General features: G+C 42.0%; 1 protein-coding gene and 1 non-coding gene across 4 annotated transcripts in view; both read left to right on the forward strand.

Moving 5' to 3' along the window:
- The first annotated feature begins 342 nt into the window (after positions 1 to 342).
- Positions 343 to 21,277, forward strand: part of PDXDC1 (pyridoxal dependent decarboxylase domain containing 1) — a 53,130-nt gene continuing 32,195 nt past the window's right edge. The window contains exons 1-6 of one of the 3 annotated variants that reach the window (XM_045776098.2): positions 343 to 553; positions 12,350 to 12,424; positions 16,063 to 16,136; positions 16,679 to 16,741; positions 18,695 to 18,775; positions 20,783 to 20,929. In XM_045776098.2, coding sequence (XP_045632054.1) covers positions 16,087 to 16,136; positions 16,679 to 16,741; positions 18,695 to 18,775; positions 20,783 to 20,929 — 341 coding nt within the window. In that variant the 5' untranslated portion in view covers positions 343 to 553; positions 12,350 to 12,424; positions 16,063 to 16,086. Of the gene's footprint in view, positions 554 to 12,349; positions 12,425 to 16,062; positions 16,137 to 16,157; positions 16,212 to 16,678; positions 16,742 to 18,694; positions 18,776 to 20,782; positions 20,930 to 21,277 lie in introns of those variants that run through there. The other 2 variants (XM_045776097.2, XM_045776099.2) reach the window with 2 other exon arrangements.
- Positions 19,311 to 19,380, forward strand: LOC123778622 (small nucleolar RNA SNORD45). Its single transcript, XR_006775971.1, has one exon. It is a non-coding gene; the product is annotated as a small nucleolar RNA SNORD45 (small nucleolar RNA).

A 21,277-nucleotide genomic window follows, 5' to 3' on the forward strand; every position in this document is an offset into this window, starting at 1 on the left:
CCTGCGCATGCGCGGGGGGGCTCGCCAGCCCCGCCCTTCCGCGGTGCGTGGCCTGTTCCATTCCTGAGGGATGTTGACAGTGGGGGAAACTTAGAAGCCTGGGCCCGGAAGTACAGGTGCGTCACTAGCATTTCCCGCCTCTCAGTGCAAGATTGGTCACTTGCGGTTATTATATGTCTACCCCGACGCCTGCGACAGACTTCTGAAAGTTTGGAGCGGCTCCACCGTGCCGCCCCCCCTCACCTGGGAACGTTAGGGCTGGCCGGCGTGACGGCCAGGTACGGAAGCCCAGAGGGCCCCGCCCACCCCGAGGGGCCCCGCCCCGCCCCGCCCCGCCCCGCCCCGCCTCCCCAAGACCCGCAGATTTCCCACCCCGCGGCGACGCCAGGCTGCTCCTCCTCGTCTCCGCCCCGCCGGCGGCGGCCGCGGGGGACGTCAGCGCTGCCAGCGTGGAAACCGCGGCGGGCCGCGGGAGGCGGAAGTAGCGCCCAGACCGCGGAGCCTCCATCGGGCTCCGCCGGCCGCCTCAGCCATGGACGCGTCACTGGAGAAGGTCCGTACTCGGGCTGGGGGGCGGCGCTGCGGCCCGGGGGCCTCTCGCCCCCGGGGCGACTGTTTCCCGGTCGCGAGCTGCCATTGTGACCGGGGAGGGGCCCGGGGGCTAACTGGCCCTGCCTGAGGAGGCCTGACCGCGAGGGCGTCCGGCAGGGCGCTCGCGGCTGAGGCCTGGTCACGTCACGGGGCCGGGAGTCCCTCGGGTCCCCGTGGGCCGAGAGAGGCCGGGCCGCTTCTGCCCGGAGCCCAGTACGGGGGCCGCGGGGCCGACCTTGGGGCCTGCCCGAGCTCGGCTCACCCTTTGGGATGACAGAGCTAACCCCTTGCGGCCCCAGAAGAGCCTGGACAGAAGTCCCCGTGGTTTCGGAGCCAACTGCAAGCGTGTAGGTTTTCTGTGGTCTCCAAGTTAGGGGGGAAACAATCTTTAAGCGGTGGTTTTCCAACTTAAGCGTAACTAGGAATCACCTGGGGCCCTCGGTAAACACCCAGATATTCGGCTGTCGGGTCGGACCCTCATGGTGGAGGGATGGGGATGTGCCTGTTTAACAAGTTCCCCCACGTGATTCTGACGCTGTAGTTTGTGAACACCTGTGAAGACCACCCCCCCCCCCGACCGAGGTCAAGTAAGGCGTGGGTCTCCTGTAGATGGTGAATTGCGTTTTGGGGGTTGCTACTCCACAGCTTGTGGCTCCCCCTTTCCGTGGAGGGGGGGGGATCCTACATCCCCTTGATAGCCTTGCTTTCCTCTAGTCCGCCTTGAGGGAAGCAGCAGCGGGATGTCCCTGGTTGACTGCTCAGGCAAGGGGAATGGGTTCTAATTGTCCCGGATTTAGGGCTCGTAAATGAGAACCAGTGCTTGGATCCCTTTATGGATACCTGTCTTCAGAACCTGGCATTCTGCCTGCCCTCCAAGTTCTTTTTCCTCAAGCTTGGGAGCCGGCTCGTGCAGACCCAGCTCTTCTGTGTATGCAGAATTTGGGAGCAGTGCAGCCTTATTTTGATTTTGAACTGGCAGAAATGACATACTTTGTCATGGTGGTGGTGGTGGTGGTGTTTAGTGTGGCAGCTGCTGTAGATTGGTTTCCTTGTCACTGGAAAGTTGAAGGGAGTAATTGTACCAGTTCAGCCAGTGCACAAAGTGGTATAGCTTACACCTCAGGTTTCTCATAAATTGGGTGGAAGGCAGTCAAGAAAAGAAAAAGATAGGGGGGCCTGGGTGGCTCAGTCGTTAAGCATCTGCCTTAGGCTCAGGGTGTGGTCCCCACGTTCCGGGATCGAGCCCCGCATCAGGCTCCTCTGCTGGGAGCCTGCTTCTTCCTCTCCCACTCCCCCTGCTTGTGTTCCCTCTCTCACTGGCTGTCTCTCTGTCAAATAAATAAATAAAATGTTTTTAAAAAAAAGATAATGTTTTTAATGTTAAGTGTTTTTCTGGGTAGGAATAAAGTCTTTCCAGGCTTTTGATTAGTACACAGTGTCTACCTTGTGGTACTTGAGTTACAGGCTAGGTTAGTGATTCTCAACCACGGTTGCAGTTTTGTTCCCTAGGGGACATTTGGCAGCTTGTTTGGAGACCTTTTTGATTGTCACAACTGGGGGGGGGGGTAGGGAGGTGCTGCTGGCATCTAGTGGGTAGAGGCCAAGGTTGCTGCAAAACATCCCACCTTGCACAGGACACCTTCGATACCAGAGAATACCTTCTTAAAATGTTAGTCGCGCTGAGGCTGAGAACCCCTGGTCTAGATCATAAGTGTAACGCCAGTAGTTGAATATAAAATGATGCTAAGATTGCCTCTTCAGTGTTGTTTTCTGTCCAGTTTCATAAGACAGGATGGGCTTTGTGTCTTTTCAGTTAGAAGCCTAAAGAACTGGCGTGATATTTCTTCCAAGGATAGTTTTTTATAGGCAAATCTGCAAAAACAGAGTGGTTTGGAATCCCACTTTAAATACTCCTTTTCTGGCATTTAATTAGTCAATGATACTGGTTTCTCCCTGTTAATGTTAATTGATGGTAAAAGATCGTAAAAGTGAAGATCTGAAGAGGTGCTGAAACTCGAGAATGCTTCAGTCTGGAGCATTCATAAAAATGGCAGTGATCTTTGAGGAATTCAGAATGTGTGGGCTGGAAGTTTCTGCCTTAGGCCAGTGTGGAAATTCTGAATGTAAGTTTTTCAGAACTAAGACTGTGTCTTATTTTTATATTCCCTGAAGCAATAGAGGGCCTCACATGTAATGCACAATTTCTGTTGGTGCTAAGTGGGCAGAAAAGAAAAAGAATTGCTACAATATGAATGTTGAGGATTTCATGTTCTGAAAAATAGTTTGAATCAACGTAAAAACATAGAATTGTGTCCGTTATTCCTGTTTCTTTGAGGAATAGGCTATTCTGGGCTAAATTCTACATTGCTAATATAAGCTAGTGAGCAGTTCTGAATGATCCCGTTTAAACTGATTCTTGCATAATTTATACTGGCTACAGAAACCACGATGTTATTTGATTCCAATCCTCTAATTTCAAGTAATTGCTCTCTCTAAAATGTAGTAGTCCATCATCATTTAGTAGAATCATTACATTTCCTTTGGTCCAAATATAATTCCGTACTCGTTTGCGTTCTCTTTAGATAATATGTAGATGTGAGGCCTGCGATGACAGAGCCGTTTTCTTGTCTTGATTGCTTTTCTTTCACAGTACTATCCATTGCATATGAAATTAGTGGGGTCTTAAGAAAGCAAGACAGGTCAGTGAAGGGGCAAGGCATTCAGACTGGAGGAGCAGGTGTAGGAGCCTCAGCCCCCAGTACTCTGTGTCCACCTCATAAGGAACAAGGCCCAGTCACATAGTCTCACAGTGTTTACTTACGTTAATAATCAAGTTTAAAAAATGCCACAGGAAGTAACTATTCTGATGTTTTAGATCTTAATAAGTTAACACATCTACATACACTTTTTAGTAAAAACCTGCTACTTTAAACTTGTACAGCAGCCTAGACCTTTTCCTGTTGCTTGGGAAAGCTCGTTCTTCCTGGGTGTTACGTTTGGACAAAGTGTATTGCAAATTATTTGCATTTACTTTAATTCCAGCCTTGAGTAAACTTAAACTCAGCCCTGCTGGCCTTCTGCTCTGTTGTGAGAAGCTGTCCTGTGCGTTGTAGCACGTTGAGCAGCATCCCTGGCCTCTACTAGTAGCATTTCTCACAGTGTGAGAACCAAAGTCACCAAATGAGAAATTGTTCCCTGGGGGTAGGGGAGACTGTCTCTGGTTGAGACCCACTGACTTAGAGAATCTGGAGCTGCACTGTTCAGTATGGTAGCCGCTAGCCCCATTTGGCTACTTAAATTTAGATTAGTTAATATTAAATAAAATCTAAAATTCATTTCCTCAGTCGGCATATTTCAGGTGCTCGATAGTCACCGTGTGGCTTGTGGCCGCACTACCAGACAGTGCAGTTGTAGAACATTTCCATGACCACAGACGATTCTCTTGGGCAGCACTATAGAGTGGAGCTGGTTCACTTGTTGCGTGTTTAATTCTTGTCTCTATGAGAGGCAACTGTGACCCTGCTTCTGATCGAAGTCATTGCAGCTTAGCCCATTACTTTTTCTTGTACTCATTCTGAGCAAACCCCCACCACTTTGGACCTGATTTTGGAAAATTTTTCATCCTTGAAAGTTTATAAGAAGCAATAGGAACATGACTGGAACATTCCTGATTATTACTGAGAGAGACTACCAGAATTTCTATTCCTGTTTTTTATTTTAAAAGCTAACGAAAGGAACCCCTATTAGACATGTTTGAAATAACCTTCTTCAAGTGAAAAAAGAAAATGAATGAATGAATCAATGAAAGAAAGAACCATTTTCTGTGGTCTGAGTTTGTAGACCTTACATAGAAAAGGGAACAGGAGATGATAGCCTGAAATTTTACCATTCGTTTAAAGCTGATCCCTATATCATCATAATGTAAGGGTTTTGCATACAGGTGTGTGGTGGCTGAAGTGGTAAATGATTACCAGATGCTGGGTGTCCGGGAAAACATGGTACAAAGTTCCTGACCCTAAAACTTTATGGCCTCAGTGATTTTTGGTTTATTCAAGATTGCAGAGGCAGTCAGTGACAGAGCTGTTGATGATCCCGAGTCCGGTGTGTGTGCCACCATATCTAGGATTATGAGTTAAAATTATAGAGAGGAGTTGCCTGAGTTTAATGTCAGCTGTTTTCACCTAAAGCAGTAGCCTGCTTTGATTTATAATTTTTATTGAAGGCCAGCTGTGGTCAGAGCCCAGTGCTGAGAGAAACACAGGGTAAGACCTGATCCTTTCAGGAGGTTATGTTCTGGTAGGGTCATGCATGTTTAGACAAATCTTTGTATAGCAAGGTGGGGTAAAAAGTATTAAGGAAAAAATGGGGAATGCATGGAATTGAGTGACCAGGAAAGATTTTTATTTTTATTTATTTTTTTAAAGATTTTATTTATTTATTTATTTGACAGAGATAGAGACAGCCAGCGAGAGAGGGAACACAGCAGGGGGAGCGGGAGATGAAGAAGCAGGCTCATAGTGAAGGAGCCCGATGTGGGGCTCGATCCCATAATGCCGGGACCACGCCCTGAGCTGAAGGCAGGCGCTTAACCGCTCTGCCACCCAGGCGCCCCAGGAAAGATTTTTATAGAAGAAATTCTTTAGGTAGAATATCAGAACCATGGCTTTTCTAGAGTTTTTTAAAAAGATAAATGAAATGTAAATGCTTACTTTATAATACGATTGTGCCTTGTATTAATTGCTGGTAGAAAATAAGGGAAAGGAAACCTGTTTCACATTTGAAGTTAAATCAGATGTTAAAAAATACGTTTCCAATCACTTTGAAAATGTCCAAACTCTAGCTTACATCTACTTTTTCCAAGTAAGATTCAAAATGAAAATATTCAGTATTTTTAATTTTTTTGGTTTGATTTCTGTTATTGCAGTTGTATTTTGCTTTATTAAATGCTAAGTATTTAGTTGCCTTAAAATTGGATAGTCCTTGAAGTCTGTCCTGGGACCCTGTCCACTTTTTATTTCTGTGGAAAATGCATTCTGAGTTTAAAAGGACTGAGAGAGGAGTACACTTGTCAAATATAACCTTCTTCCTATATGTTGAAAAGCAGAAACAACAAAATAAAGCCTTCACTTTAAAATGCAACTCCATGGGGTGCATGGGTGGCTCAGTTGGGTTGAATGTCCGACTTGATTTCAGCTCAGGTCTCTACCTCAGGGTCATGAGTTCAAGTCTGGTGTTGGGCTCCCTGCTGGGCATGGAGCCTACTTAAAAAATAAATGCAACTCCATGACATTGAACATTTAGCTCCAGTGATCTCAGGATCCTAGTGAGACTGAATTACTTATTAGACTGGACATTGTATTAGGTGGACTCCTCTGAAGTTGTGGGTTTTGTGCATTAAAAACAGTTGAATGTAGGCGTTTCACACAGTTCAGCTTTAAAGGTCTGAAGATACATAGATAACACACAAAGGCTTCGGAATCGATGGGTTCCTTTCCTCAGAAAGATAAGGCTAGCCCCATGAGTTCTACAGAGTTCCAGTTCAGTATGGGACAGAGTGATATTGGTGAGGATAATGGATATCTTTATCTTCTGATTCCATCCCCAGCGAGTCCTAGGAAGCGCTCCCTAAAAGAAGCACATCTCAGTGAAAGACTTCTATTTTCAAGTGACGATGGCATGCTTTTCTGTAGGCAGTTTTTTTGTGTTCCAGAATAAGTGTGTGATTCCAGATGAACTAGTAAACGTCTTAGAAATAGAGCTTGTCTGGTGTGCGGTACTTTTCCATCTGTGTAGTTGTTGGGAAGCATTTATTCATGGTATATATAAAGCCTGAATGAATTGATTCTCCAGAAAAGTGGTCTCTAGGAATACATTTGTTGAAATTTAGACTTGGATCCCTAGCATTCCCACATATCTTAAGGTGAGTGATTTGAACGCCCTTTTTTAACCCTCTTTATGCTTCTGTGACAGGTTTGATCTGGTGTTACTCAGTGCTGCCTCCTTATCTCTACCAGATTCTAACTTCTCTGCCGTCTATTTTTGTCCCTTCTTTTCCCCATATGTTCTTTTTTGCCTCTTGATGAATTGGTAAGATTAAATACTAATGCCCCATGCAATATTTGAATATCCCTCTTCAACTAGGGATATTAAGCTACCTAATGAGCCAGTGATCACAGTATGTCTTCGTGTTCTTACAGACACACTCAAGCATAGAGTCCGTGATAGTTAAAAAGGTTTTCCAAGAGTATCCAATTCTTAGAAGACACAGACAGTAGTGTCTAGTTCTTTTTTTTTTTTTTTTTTTAAAGATTTTATTTATTTATTCGACAGAGATAGAGACAGCCAGTGAGAGAGGGAACACAAGCGGGGGAGTGGGAGAGGAAGAAGCAGGCTCATAGCAGAGGAGCCTGATGTGGGGCTCGATCCCACAACACCGGGATCACGCCCTGAGCCAAAGGCAGACGCTTAACCGCTGTGCCACCCAGGCGCCCCAGTAGTGTCTAGTTCTTAATGAAAAACTTTTCTGTTGAAATCAGGCAAAAGTATCCACAATGTAGACATTGAGATTCCAAAAAGGCAGGCCAGGTTTGCTATATCAACTTCCCAGAGAATCCCTGTCAAAAAGTTTCTCTTGTCCTTGACCTGAAAGGAACAGCTGTGGTCCTGGAGCAGCTGCTGCTGTGTGCTTGGAGCTTCTCAGAGATGTGTAGTATTGGGGTACTTGTTGAACTAGTGCTGGATAGCAGGCACATTTATGTTTTCACTCAGGAGGAAAATAAATGATTTTGAGAGAGTTGATGATCGTTGCATGATTGTCACTCTCCAGGATTTACCTTGTTTAGAAAGATTGAAAGTCCCCAGTACTTTGTATGTAAGAAACACAGGATTTGGGGGCACCTCGGTGGCTCGGTTGGTTAAGTGGCTGCCTTTGGCTCAGGTCATGATCCTGGAGTCCAGGGATCGAGTCCCAGGATCCAGTCCCAAGTTGGGCTCTCAGCTCAGTGGGGAGTCTGCTTCTCTGCCCCTCCCCTGGCTCCTGCTCTCTCTCTCTCAAATAAATAAATAAAATCTTTTAAAAGAAAAGAAAGAAACAGGATTTCAGAGTTTTTTCTGATTGCTTTGATTGATTGAAGAAAGGTGGTTTTTTTTTTTTTTTTTTTTAAGATTTTTGTTTGTTTGTTTATTTGACAAAGGGCAGGAGCCAGGTGGGAGGCAGAGGGAGCGGGAGAAGAAGACTCCTTGTTGAGTAGGGAGCCCGATGTGGGGCTCGATCCCAGGACCCCAGGATCATGCCCCCCTGAACCAAAGGCAGATTCTTAACCGACTGAGCCACTCAAGCACCCAGGTGGTGATTTTTTCTTTTAACGTGTCTGATGCGTGTGTTGTAAACTAGCATTTGATGACACAGTCTTCTGTCCATTGTGAGCAGCTGGTATTCTCATATGCTTTAGTTCTTTGCCAACAGTCTTAGAACTCCCCAATTATGAACATTCCTCCCCTGAAAAAGTTTATTGAAACTACAGTATCATTTACTTCTATTGATGAATTTTGAGATTTTTCTATTTTAAAATTACATTTTGGGCTTCCTTTTTCCCTCTCCTCTGGGGGCTGCTTCTCTTTAAAGGGTTAGCTCTGTACTTCCCAAATAGCACTTATTCATGTACCATCTTTGAATTTTGCCACATCCGTTGTACCGTTTGCACTAGTATTTGCTTAATATTTCTTCTAAATGACTTTAAATCAATTCACCCACCTTTTTTAAATTGAGGGACAGTTTATGTATAATAAAAATACCCACCTTAATGATACATTTTGAGTTTTGGCGATTATATACAAACCTATCACCACCAGCAAGATCAAGATATGGAACATTTGCATCTCCCTTAAAAGTTCCCTTGTGCCTCTCTACAGTGAATCCTGGATATGCTTTCTGTTCCTATAATCTGCCCCGCCCCCTTTTTAACTTAGATTTTGCTGAACAGTAGTGTCTATGAATTCAGGGTTCGAGGTGTTATTTTCTTCCCTAATTCATGAAAGTAAATACATGATTTTTGTTGTCACACTTGGTTTGACTGAAGAGAATGTATACAAGAGCTCGATTAAGCATGCTCGAAAGCTGAGAACATTTTAAAAGTGACTATAGAGCAATAGTTCCCACATTTTATGCCCCAACATTCTTTTTCTACTGCAGTTTCCACTTTTGAAAGGTTCTTATAAACAACTTCTTGGTAAATAAACTTTATTAACAAATGATTGTTTATCTGGTTGTTAGTAACTACCACCATCCATACTACAGGTTACATCCTGTGTATGGGATGTCGGCTCACCTTAGCAGGTCATGACCAGCAGTTTTTAAAAAATGAAATAGAACAAAACAATAAATAGAGTGTATTCCAAATAAGGGTAGGAATAGTGCCAGTGTTAACTTTCTACTGAATTGATAAAATTCTAGCCAAAAGCAAAAATGATTTTTTCATTAATCCATAACAGCCCTGTTCCAGATAAATTTAGAACTTCCTACTAGTCTTTAGAAAACTTGAGAATTACTCCCTGACTACTTTGACTATTTTACCTTGCATTTGACTGTTCCTCTAGCGTTTAAATTGAGAACTTTAATTGGTGGTGTTTTAACATTACAAGTCCAATATTTCTTCTTCTGATAGTGGCAGGATATTTTACAATTCCACACTGACTGAAAGTGATGAAAATCAACTAGTTAAAAATGGCTCTTAAATGTTTATACAATGAACGGCGGAGCTTGTTTTACAAAATGAGCTGTTTCAATTCTGTGACAATTACTGTATGAACAATTGAATGGTTCTTCTTAGCCTTGAAATTGCATTAAGTCATACCACACGTCTTTGTTAGATATAATTGAAGCAAAAATACTGAATCCACTTCATTACACAGCAGAATCAGCCATAACTGAAATATAATTTATAAATTTACAATCTAATGACTAACAGTCTAATAGCTGTCTGTGAATCCTCAGTAATGAGCATTTAGTGGTTTTGTGATTGGGTACACACACTCTGTAAATGCTTTGTTGCATCGTTTTGGTTGGTTTTTTAACAGTATGATTGCCGCAAGCCTCTTTAAGGCTTAGGGACCCAGGGTGAGCAGAGGCCATGGGTATCCAGCTCCCTTTCCTAGAAAACCACCTGAAAACCCCACACTCACATACTTTACAACCTGGACTGGCTTGGTTAGGGTCAACAATAGAAAAGGAAAGCAATAGAAAAGAAGCAGCTGAAGACCCCTGGCCTCGAAAGGGTTGGTTGGAATCTGTTGACCATTTCATTAACAGAGGGACCTTTTTTTCAGAAGTTGTTTCTGGTAGGCCCGGATTTTTAGTCAGGTCACTTTACTCAGGATTTCAGTGAGGGGAAAATGGATTCAGATGTGTTTGTAGGTAGGAAAAGAAGTCTTAGCAATACTTGCACTTCAGGTGCACTACTTGCAAATTATATGTTGTCTTTGATTTTACCTCGTAGCTCAGACAGCCATGACCAGAGACATTTGCATGGGCTCTGCTAGGTGGAACAAAGGCGTGAGCTCTTGAGTGAACATTTTAGTTTTAGTCAAGGCCAGGGTAACTGCACATCCGGGTTGGCCCAGGACTGTCCCTGTTTATACCTATTGTCATGGCTTAATTATTAATAGTGCTTCCTTCACTGTTGAAAATGCCCTGGTTTGCATGGCAAGTTTTTGGTCATCTAGTTGACACTGAAATTTTCCCAATAGGGAGAGCCTTCTGATATACTTTTTATCTAGGTGAAAACATTAAGCAAGTATCATCTTTAAATCGAGGCCTGGGCCCCTAGGTGTTTCAGTTGGTTGAGCATCTGACTCTTGATCTCAATTCAGGTCTTGATCTCCGGATCATGAGTTCAAGTTCTGCCTTGGGCTCCATGCTTGACATGGAGCCTACTTTTAAAAAGGTGAGGGGAGGCCCTAGCTCTAATTAAAACTCTTGAGTGCAGGGCTTTTCCAAAGTGTGAGTTGCTTTGTTTACTTATTTGATAAATTTGAAAAGCCTTGTTGCCTAGTGGTTAAGAGCACTAGTTTTAGGGTAGTACAGGCTTTATTTTAAATTTTCGCCCTACACCCCAATGTTTATAGCAGCAGTGTCCACGATAGCCAAACTGTGGAAAGAGCCCAGATGTCCATGACAGATGAATGGATAAAGAAGACGTGGTGTGTGTGTGTGTGTGTGTGTGTGTATATATATATATATATATATACACACACAGTGTAATACTATTCAGATATCAAAAAATTGAAATCTTGCCATTTGCAGCCACATAGATGGAACTAAAGGGTATTATGCTAAGTGAAATAAGTCAGAGAAACAGTTATCGTATGATCTCATTCATATGTGGAATTTAAGAAACAAAACAGGATCACAGGATAAGGGAGAGAAAAATAAAACAAGATGAAATCAGAGAGGGAGACAAACCATAAGAGACTCTTAATCATAGGAAACAAACTGAGGGTTGCTGGAGCAGAGGGGGGTTGGGGTGATGGGGAACTGGGAGGTGGACATTAAGGAAGACATGTGATGTAATGAGTGCTGGGTATTTTATAAGACTGATGAATCACTGAACTCTACCTCTGAAACTAGTAATACACTATGTTAATTAATTGAATTTAAATTAAAAAAAAAAAATACTGGCCCTAAAGCATACTAACTGCCTTTGGGTTAGTCAGGAAGTAATGCATATAAAAGTATTAGTTGGCATAATGCCTGGAATATAATAAGCAGTCCAGTAACTATTAGTAATTATTAAGGATCACAAAGCTCATTGAGCCCTTTTTCCTTGCCAGATCCTGTGCTTGGTGCTAAGGATTAAAAAAAATGATAGGACGTTCTTCCTAGGAACCTAGCACAGAATACTGTCTTTTTCCCTTCAAAATCCTAAAATAGTCTTAATCTAAATACTGAATAATAGGGGTGCCTGGGTGGTGCAGTTGTTAAGCGTCTGCCTTCGGCTCAGGGCGTGATCCCAGCGTTCTGGGATCGAGCCCCACATCAGGCTTCTCCGCTGGGAGCCTGCTTCTTCCTCTCCCACTCCCCCTGCTTGTGTTCCCTCTCTCGCTGGCTGTCTCTGTCAAATAAATAAGTAAAATCTTAAAAAATAAATAAATAAATAAATAAATACTGAATAATATCTTTTTTTAAAACAGTCTTCTTTTTAAAATTTATTTTAAAAAGATTTATTTATTTGTCAGAGCACAAGCAGGGGGAGCAACAGGCGGAGGGAGAAGCAGGCTCCCTACTGAGGAAGGAGCCTGATGTGGGACTTGATCCCAGGACCCTGAGATCATGACCTCAGCCAAAGGCAGATGCGTAACTGACTGAGCCACCTAGGGGTCCCCTGAATAGATACCTTTATACAAACTTAATTTTTCACTCGTTTAGGTTTGTGTCTGGCCGTTGCCCTGCTGTTGTTGATTAACAGCTGCCTTGTCTGGCACCGTAGCAGGTACTGAGGGGAAGAAATGTGAATTAGGTAAGCACGGCCACCCTCACTAGAAGCCTATGGAGACATGGTTTTTAGTTTTAAGGAACCGATTAACAAATAGACGTTTTTCCTAGATCGTTCCTTGACAGGGTGTATTATTATCCTGCAGCTGGATAACACTATATTTTGGATTTATCCAGTTAACACAGGCCCTTGAGGTTGTGTGGCATTGGAGTCCCATCATATTCACATTTAATTTACTGAAAGATAACTATAAATGTTATTTTCCCTAGCCACCCACTTTCTGCCACCTGCTCCACCCTTGACTGCACTTCCTAAAAGAGAGGAGGGGCCAGCAGAATTTAAACGTAAGCCATTCGTTTGAATGAGCGTGTGCTCTACAGAGAGACTCACTTGGGGAAACGCAAAGCTGCATTTTCCTCCTGCCTTTCACAGCGTTAAGCGTCTTGTCACCACATTGTTCATAAGAAGTGAATTCTAAACTAAGTCAACTGTTTTGTCTACTCTCAACTGAAAAACTGTTCCAATCCTGTAGGAAACGTTAGCTGTGTTGCACTTAGAGCTGGTATGTTGATACCCATTATGCTGTCCCTTCCTAAGGGGTTTCAGAGATAACATGACAGTCCAAGAATCAAGCTGACTTGAGACCCCTAGTCCTACAAAAACAGTCAAAATTAGTAGGAGTCTGAATCACTGCCTTCAGGAAGCTTATAATCTAATTGGAGAGAATATACTAGAAAGATCATCTCTAAAACAATTCACAGTAAAGGATGTTAAGGAATCCTAAGGTTAAATGGCATTTGCATTTTAGAATGGCCCCAGTGTCACGTGTTCTCTTTCGTTGTCCCCATAAATACAATCCTTGTCAGGCAGCAGGTCCAGATTCTTTGGTTTAGCAAAAATGGTATTGATACGTTTAAAGAGAATACAAAAAGTTTCTTGGAAGTATTGAATTGTGATTTAATAGCTAGAGAGAGAAAAGGCAGAAGGACATTTCAGACAGGGCAAGTGTTAAAAGCATGAAACATGGAAGTTTGGTTGATCAAGCAGAACTGTTTATCTTTTCATTTGGCCAGATGATTGGAAACACCCTGGAGGGTCACAGGGGATGAGGATAATAAGGAACATGACCAGTGGACTGAGGAGTTCAGATACATTCTCTTGACCATTGTCTGTTTCTCATCCTACTCAGAATCATTAACTGAGAACACTGAGACCATCTGAGATTGCTTTCTAACCCATCTCACAGTTACAGTTAAATCGTGAACTATATTGGAAACACCAGTTTTAAAATGATTTTTCTGTCCTGTGTAAAATCATATTGGATGTGGCTACGTGGTTATTTTGCAGTCTGTTTTGGGAGTCCGCGTGATAGGTCAGAAACAGGAGTCAGGAAACCAGGTTTCTGGCACCGCTGTGTCATCTCTTAACCCTGTGACCTTAGGCCAGTCACTTTACCTCTCTGAGTCTTAGTTTCTACACTTCTCAAACAGTACACCAAAGGTTTACATGTCTCTCTTTCTTTCTTTCTTTCTTTCTTTCTTTCTTTCTTTCTTTCTTTCTTTCTATCTATCTATCTATCTATCTATCTATCTTTCTATCTATCTATCTATCTATCTATCTATCTTTCTTCTTTTTTCAGTGATTTCTTCTATAAGTGAAAGTTAAAACTCTTGTTGTTATAAAACAAATGTGATCTCCTTAAGGGGGGGCAGGGAGCTAAAAGCCCCAACTGCCTACCCATCCCTACTTCCCCAAAGTTCTTCCGGGGAGTCTTAAGACTCAGAAGAACACAAGTGGAAAATCCCTGGACTAAATCCCGAAAGTTAACATTTTTCCACACTTACATGGATAAACCGAGTAGCATTTCTTAAAAACAGTTTTAAGGAGACGGGTGCCTGGGTCGCTCTGTCTGTTAAGCAAGTGTCCAACTCTTGATTTTGGCTCAGGTCATGATCTCAGGGTTGTGAGATCGATCCCCATGTCAGGCTCTGCCCTGGGCATGAAGCCTTCTTAAGATTCTCTCTTCCTCTCCCTTTCTTAAAAAAACAAAACAATACAAAACTATTTTGAGGAAAAAAAACAAAACAATACAAAACAATTTTGAGGAGTTACTGCAGTGCTAACTGTAACACAACCTATTGTACACTTACTCCATATAAGATATGATAAGGTACAGGAGGCAGTCTGAAGGGAAAAGAGCGTAAATACACCGGAAGGAAGAGTTAAGAGGGGGACAAAGAAAGTCTCTTAACTATTTATAACCCAGCTTGTATTGAGATTCAAGACAACCAGATCGTCTGCCTTAAGACTGCAAGGGAGATTAAGAAGAAAGAAAGGAAAATGAGTTTGTTTAATTTTGTAAGATTTTTAGAAATTTTGTCTTATTTATTTTTTGAGCGGGAGCTAGAGGTACACTTGGTACTAAAATCTGAAAAGAACAAAAAGATGTGAGCTGAAAAGACTCCCTCTGACCTGATGCCCATCCTTCCAGTTCCCTTCTCTGGAGGCAGTCACCGTGACCAGCTGTGTAAGCTTGCAGAGTTTATGGAATCACTTCTGGATTTATGAGGATATTGGTTTCCTGTGGCTACTGTGACAAATGAGCACAAACCGGGTGCCTTAGGACAACAGAAATGTCTTTCCCCACAGTTCTGGAGGCTAGAAGTTTACATTCTGTATCACTGGGCTGAAATCCCTCCAGAGGTTCTAGGGGAGAGTCCCTTTCTTGTGCCAGTTTATGTTGCCTGCCAGCACTCATTCCCTGGTTCGTGGCCCCGTCACTCCAGTTTTTGAGACCAGCACCTTCAGATCTCCCTCTGCTGCGTCTTTACATAGCTTTCTCGTGTGTGTGTGTGTGTGTGTGTGTGTGTATGTGCGTATGTATGTAGTCTCCTACTTCTCTCTTAGCTGGATACATGTGACTGCATTTAGAGCTCACCGGGACAATTCCGGGTAATCTCACCGTCTCTAGATCTTTAACTTAATCACATCTGCAAGGACTTTGCCATATAAGGTAACATTCACAAGTTCCAGGGTATTACCATGTGAATCTCTTTTGGGAGGCCATTTTTCAGCCTACTACAGCAATAAAACAAATAGCATACTATACATATTTTTCTGAACCTTGCGTCTAAGAGTGTAAAACTGGAATAATCTAACATTAATTCAAGACTGGTTAAATAATGATATATCCATAGAGTGGAATATGGTGTTACCACTACAAATGAAGTGGATATATACTGACATGGAACCATGTTCACTAAAAAGTAGAAAAAAGCAAGTTGCAGAGGTTCATAGGGGTAAGGTGCGAGTTTGGACAGATGCATGTCAAACTTGAGTGTCTTCCCCAGGGGAGTAGGACTGGTGGACTTTTTTACATTACATGTTTGTACTTTCGAATTTTAAAATCAGATGTATTTTAGGGGGGCCTGGGTAGGTAAGTCAGTTAGGCATCTCACTTTTGGTTTCGACTCAGGTCATGATCTCAGGGTCATGAGATCGAGCCGCATGTTGGGCTCCATGCTCAGCGAGGAGTCTGTTTAGGATTCTCTCTCTGCACCCCTCCCCCCATTTGCACATGCGTACTCTCTCCCTCTCTCTAAAATAAAGTTTTTTTAATTTTAATTTTTTAAGATTTTATTTATTTGACAGAGAGCACAAGTAGGCAGAGTGGCAGGGAGAGGGAGAAGCAGGCTCTCCGCTGAGCAGGGATGACGCGGGGCTCCATCCCAGGACCTTGGGATCATGACCTGAGCCAAAGGCAGACACTTAACGGACTGAGCCACTCCGGGGCCCCTAAATAAAGTTTTTAAAAAAAAATTTAACAAAGATAGAGAACCTTTAAAACATGTACTTTATAATAAATCCATATGTTATATAATAAATTCAGAAAAAAATTTGAGCTTAATCTTTCTGGATGAATTATGTTGCAGAAGTAATATGGGATTATTACAATTTAACTTTTTTTAAATTTGTTTCCCAGATAGCAGACCCTACATTAGCTGAGATGGGAAAAAACTTGAAAGAGGCCATGAAGATGCTAGAGGACAGTCAGAGGTGAGCCTGGAACAGAAGTGACCCTATTAAACGTGTTCAGCCTGTTGTGAAGCTGGTGGCACTGGTTTCCTACTGGTAAAAACACCTCTTGGTTTCACAATGTCACGCTTAGCTTAGCTTCATCTGAATTTAAAGATGGTGTTTGTTTTGGCTAGAAGGTACTTTGTAATTATAAGATTTTGAAATTGAGGGGCAGGACTCATAATTTTCAGTTCTGGCTGTTAAGAGTTTCATTTACTTAATATACTGACTTAAATGCTGTAAATACTCCTTACTATGTGTTTAGGTCATATAGAGCATCAGCTAACCAAGAAATGGGGTAGAGTGTTATTTGTTTCATATTCTTTTCCTGAAATTCAAATTATACCCCAAACTAGGGGGTTTCTAGGGCAACGGGGATGGGGGAAGACATGTGATAAATGTATTTCAAATCCTGCATCAGTTACTGAGAGGTTGAAGGCAACATCGTCACATGTTTGCATGTTCAAATGTTAGAGATTTGATAAGATAGAACAAATAGTCTTTTATTTCCTTTAAATTAGAAGAGCAGAAGAGGAAAATGGAAAGAAGATAACAGGAGATATTCCGGGGCCACTCCAAGGCAGGTAGGTGGCAATGAAGATACGTACTTTAGTTGGATGTGTGTTTTCTTTAAATCGAGATTTTCAAACCATTGTTGATTGACAGTTTTAGTTGTGATAAGCACAAAGCAAATTGAGAGTCCTGTGCTGTGTAACATCAGAAAACAGAATGCCATTGGCTGGTTGGTTATAATGCCGAATCTGCCTGCTTCTCCCGCTTTCTCATTCAGGATTTAATTTAATTTCCCATTCAGAATTTAACAACCTCATGACTCAAAAGCGATACACAAACTTATAACTCGACTATCACACTTAGTTCATCCTTGGAACCCGTAATCTATTCAGTAGACTGTGCTTTATGGTGAGAGGTACGTTAATTTGATAAGATGTATCATTTTTATAATACAGTAAAATGAAAATGTCAACTTCGATCATTTGTAGGGAGAGTGATTTATTTATTTTTTTGACAACTAAAGCAAATCTGTCAAGTCTGTGTGGTTTAAGCTAGCAGGAGAAATATCAGAGAAAAATAAGTAGCTGTGTAACTGAAATGTTCACAGGATGTTAGCACTCAGTCTGGAATTAAGGGAAGCCCAGCTTCCCTCAAGCTTTTTTTTTTTTTTTTTTTTTTTTTTAATAACCAGGAAACTGCACATAGGTAAACAGTACAACTCCCTTCAATTGTCCTTTGACCTGAATATGAATATATACAAGGTTGCAAAAGAAAAGCGTGGAGGAAGGATCACAGTGTGTCAATAGTGTAACTATCTAACACACCCAGATACTAATATTTAAGATAGGCGCTCCTGCGTGTAGCCTGAACCGTGCTGATTTGAAGCCCTCTGGATGCGAAGTGGGCTCTGCAGCTGAGAGCACGAACCAAATCCTATCAGTCCCCTCTTCCCACATCTCCCGAAAGGAATGAGAGGGTTCTACTAATCCCGCAGAAGTTTTCCCTGCAAGAGATGCTAGCAGGAACAACTCTCATTCTCAGAATGGGAGGGCATTAAACCCATGGGGCAGGAGTGTCGCACTTAGTAATGCTGAAAGCCAGCGTCTGCGATAGCGCTTTGCCAGGCACACCGTTAAACGTGTTTCATGCCCTGATTGTGTCCTCACAATTCTGCAGTGTAGGGGCCTAGGGAGTTTCAGCAGCTTGCTCATGGTCACGTGACTAGCACCCACTCTCTCCACCACGTCCAAGAGCCAGAGCCCCTCTCATGTGAGGGTCAGCACCTTGGGGAGGAGGGGTATTGCGGCATTGTTTTGACAGTGCTGTTTTTCAAAAGAGAACTTTTTATTAGGCACATTCTCATTAACGGAGTGATAATATTTTTACATTACAGTTATTACAAGTTGCCTTGCCATTGCTTACTACTTTAGCCATTCACATTCTTCTCCTAAGTTTTCAACCCCTCATATAATAAGCGTTTAATAACATATGTAGGATAGAACTAAATCTGTCTGCACTCTGAGTGGATCTCCAGTTTCCCTGTTTGGGAAGGAGGTGGTGATAAACGGTGTTTGCATTACGTGTGTAAGTCTGTTAGAACAACCAGACAGGACTCCTGCGTGGAAGGAGACTAGCCATACCAGTGACATTGCAGTGTTCTTGCTGCTGTTGTGATCTTCCAGCATCTTTAAAAACTTCTGGTTCTTTTAACACGCTTATTAAATATTCTCCTTGGATTCAAATGAACAGGTAGAGAAATAGTGCTGAAGTATTACTGGTGAAATTTTCAGAAATCAATCTCCTCTTTGGGTAGAAGATTTAATAATTACATGGTTATATTGAGAATTCAGTTAACCTGAGGTTTGTTTTTAAAAGATGTCTAGCGTATCTCAAGCACCTTCTTATAGCTACTGAATTTAAAAAAAAGAAAACAGCTTATGGAAGCTGGTTTAAATGAAGGAAATAGAGTGGTGAGGGATGTGCGCTATTTCCACCTGTCCATCAGCTCTCTCCTTTTTCTGCAGTGGACAAGACATGGTGAGCATCCTCCAGTTAGTTCAGAATCTGATGCACGGAGATGAAGATGAGGCGCCCCAGAGCACCCGGTAATGCGGGACGGTTGGCAGCTTCTCTTTGAAAGTATATGTGTTCTCGATTGCGATGGTGATTGCATTCCTTTGTTTTGGTAAACAGCATTCTTACAGGTTGCCAAAACAGAGAGCTCTGTTTCCTGCAGAGTTACCTATGATATTAAGAGGGTTCATTTCTTCCTTTTCAGAGAGACATTTAATATATTTTAGGTCACCTATTTCTCAAAAGGAAGGCACTCACTCAAACTAAATCCTGTAGTTTCTCTGGCATCGTGTGTTAGGGGCTGGCAGGGGGCAGAGAACACCGCTGTGAGCTCTGCTGCTGGCTTCTGCTTCGGGCTTCCGCTTCGGGCTGCTAAGAATTGCCGCAGCTGAATCTGTTGGTGGCCGGTCCCGTTGTCTGTGAATCATCCATTTGTTTTTATTCATCTAACTTAGCTATTTATTTGGTTTCATGGTTAATTGTTTTAAATTTAATTTTGAGGGAGATAAGTAATGCATTCTCCTTTTTCAAATTTCAAAAGATAAAGAGTCCACGGAAGCCATTTTCAGTCAGTGATGTGATGGCACGTGTCACCTGAACCCAAAATTGATGTGAATTCTAAAATTACAGAGGCCTTAGATGAAAAGGGGAATTTCCTTCATACTCTTCCCCTCCCCACCTCACCCCCAGCTTGTTCTCGTGTATTCTTCGGAGATACTTCCTATGTATGTGTACACAAGCAAAGTGTCTGCATTCCCTCCAGTGTGTAAATACTCTGTTACGTTGTTCTGTACCTTGCTTTTTTCATTTAGGTCTTGGAGTTTGTCGTTTATCAGTACACAAGGAACTTTCTCCTGTAAGAGCTGTTTAGTTTTACTTTGGATGAATGAACCATATTTTATTTAACTTGTCTGCTGTTCATGTTTACTGTCGCAGATGTTGTTGCTGCCAGTAACTCTGTATGTGTGTCATTTATCATACAAGCAAGTGTTTCTGGAGATTAAAGTCCTAAAAGTGGGATTTCTGGGCCAGATAGTTTGTATAATTGTCATTTTGATAAATAATGCCAAATTTCCCTCCATGGAATTATGCCAGTTTACAGCCCCACCAGCAGTGCATGAGAGTATCTCTTTCCCCACACCTTGCCTGCAAGGCTCCTAGCAGACGTAAGGACTGTTGCCAGTCTGCAAGGTGAGAGATGATATGTCAGCATAATTGTAGTTTGCATTTTTCTGAATCAGGTTAAATGTCTTTTTTATGTGTGTTAAGGCCCATTTATACTTCCTTTTCTATGAAATATATCCTTTGCCCAATATCCTGTCCAATTTTTTGGTCATCTTCTTAGTGATTTACACTTAACTCTTTGTGAGGGAAATTAGTCCTTCCATTTTAATTATGCATAAAACAATACCTGGTTCCCCTTGAATTTGCCGTATTGTTATAAACAGCTGTTCAATGTGGGGAACTGATCGTCCTCTAATGATATTTTGAAAAAATTATTTTCTGCCTGGTGTATCTCAGCACTATGCTCTGTAATTCTTACAGCTGGCATTTAATTTAAAAAAAAAAGGAAAAAATTAGTTTGTATATTTAGTGGATATTCAATAAAAATAAGGATATTTATCTCCTACGATTTGAATTTTTTTTTAAAAGATTTATTCATTTGAAAGAGAGAGAGCACAAGCATGGGGAGAGGCAGAGGGAGAGGGAGAAGCAGACTCCCCGTGGAGCTGGGATCCCAACGTGGGGCTTGATCCCAGGACCTGGAGATCATGACCTGAGCCAAAGGCAGATGCTTAACCATCTGAGCCACCCAGGCACTCCAGGATTTGAATTTTTTAAAATCTTTTTCTTCCCCAGATGATCAATATTTTATATACATGAAATTTCTAAATTTATCTGAATTTTTGCCTTCTAAGCCATTAAGTGGATTTCGAGTCTGATGGATTTCTGTGAAAATACTGTGTCTCTAAGTTTTGTTTTATTGCTTTATTTGTATTTTGAATAATACTCTTAATATAATTCGTTTTGATTAACAGAATCCAGAATATTGGAGAACAAGGTCATATAGCTTTGCTGGGGCATAGTCTGGGAGCTTATATTTCGACTCTGGACAAAGAGAAGCTTAGAAAACTTACGACCAGGATACTTTCAGACACTACATTATGGCTATGCAGAATTTTCAGGTAAGGACATATATGAGTTGGGTACAGACTGTTTTCTGGAGCTCTGTTACCTAAGTTCCTGTCTGTTTCTTCCCCTTCCTCTTGAAGGGTTACTTAATCTCTTACCGTCTCAGTTTCCCCAGCTATTAAATGGGGATAACATTAATATTTATGTCATCATATTGTTATGAGGATTAAGTGAGTGAAAGAATGAGCATATCTCAAGAGCCAAGAACATAAGCACATATAGTTTGGATAATGTCAGAGTTACTTATTTTTAGGATTCCAGCTTGGCATATGTTGATAGAAAATAGTGTAGGAAAATGCACTTGAAGTATTTTTAATCAAAGTATTAGCTTGTGCTTCAGT

This window comes from Ursus americanus, chromosome 2 (genome assembly GCF_024610735.1).
Source record: "Ursus americanus isolate L20-20 chromosome 2, mUrsAme1.1.p, whole genome shotgun sequence".
Lineage (NCBI taxonomy): Eukaryota > Metazoa > Chordata > Mammalia > Carnivora > Ursidae > Ursus > Ursus americanus.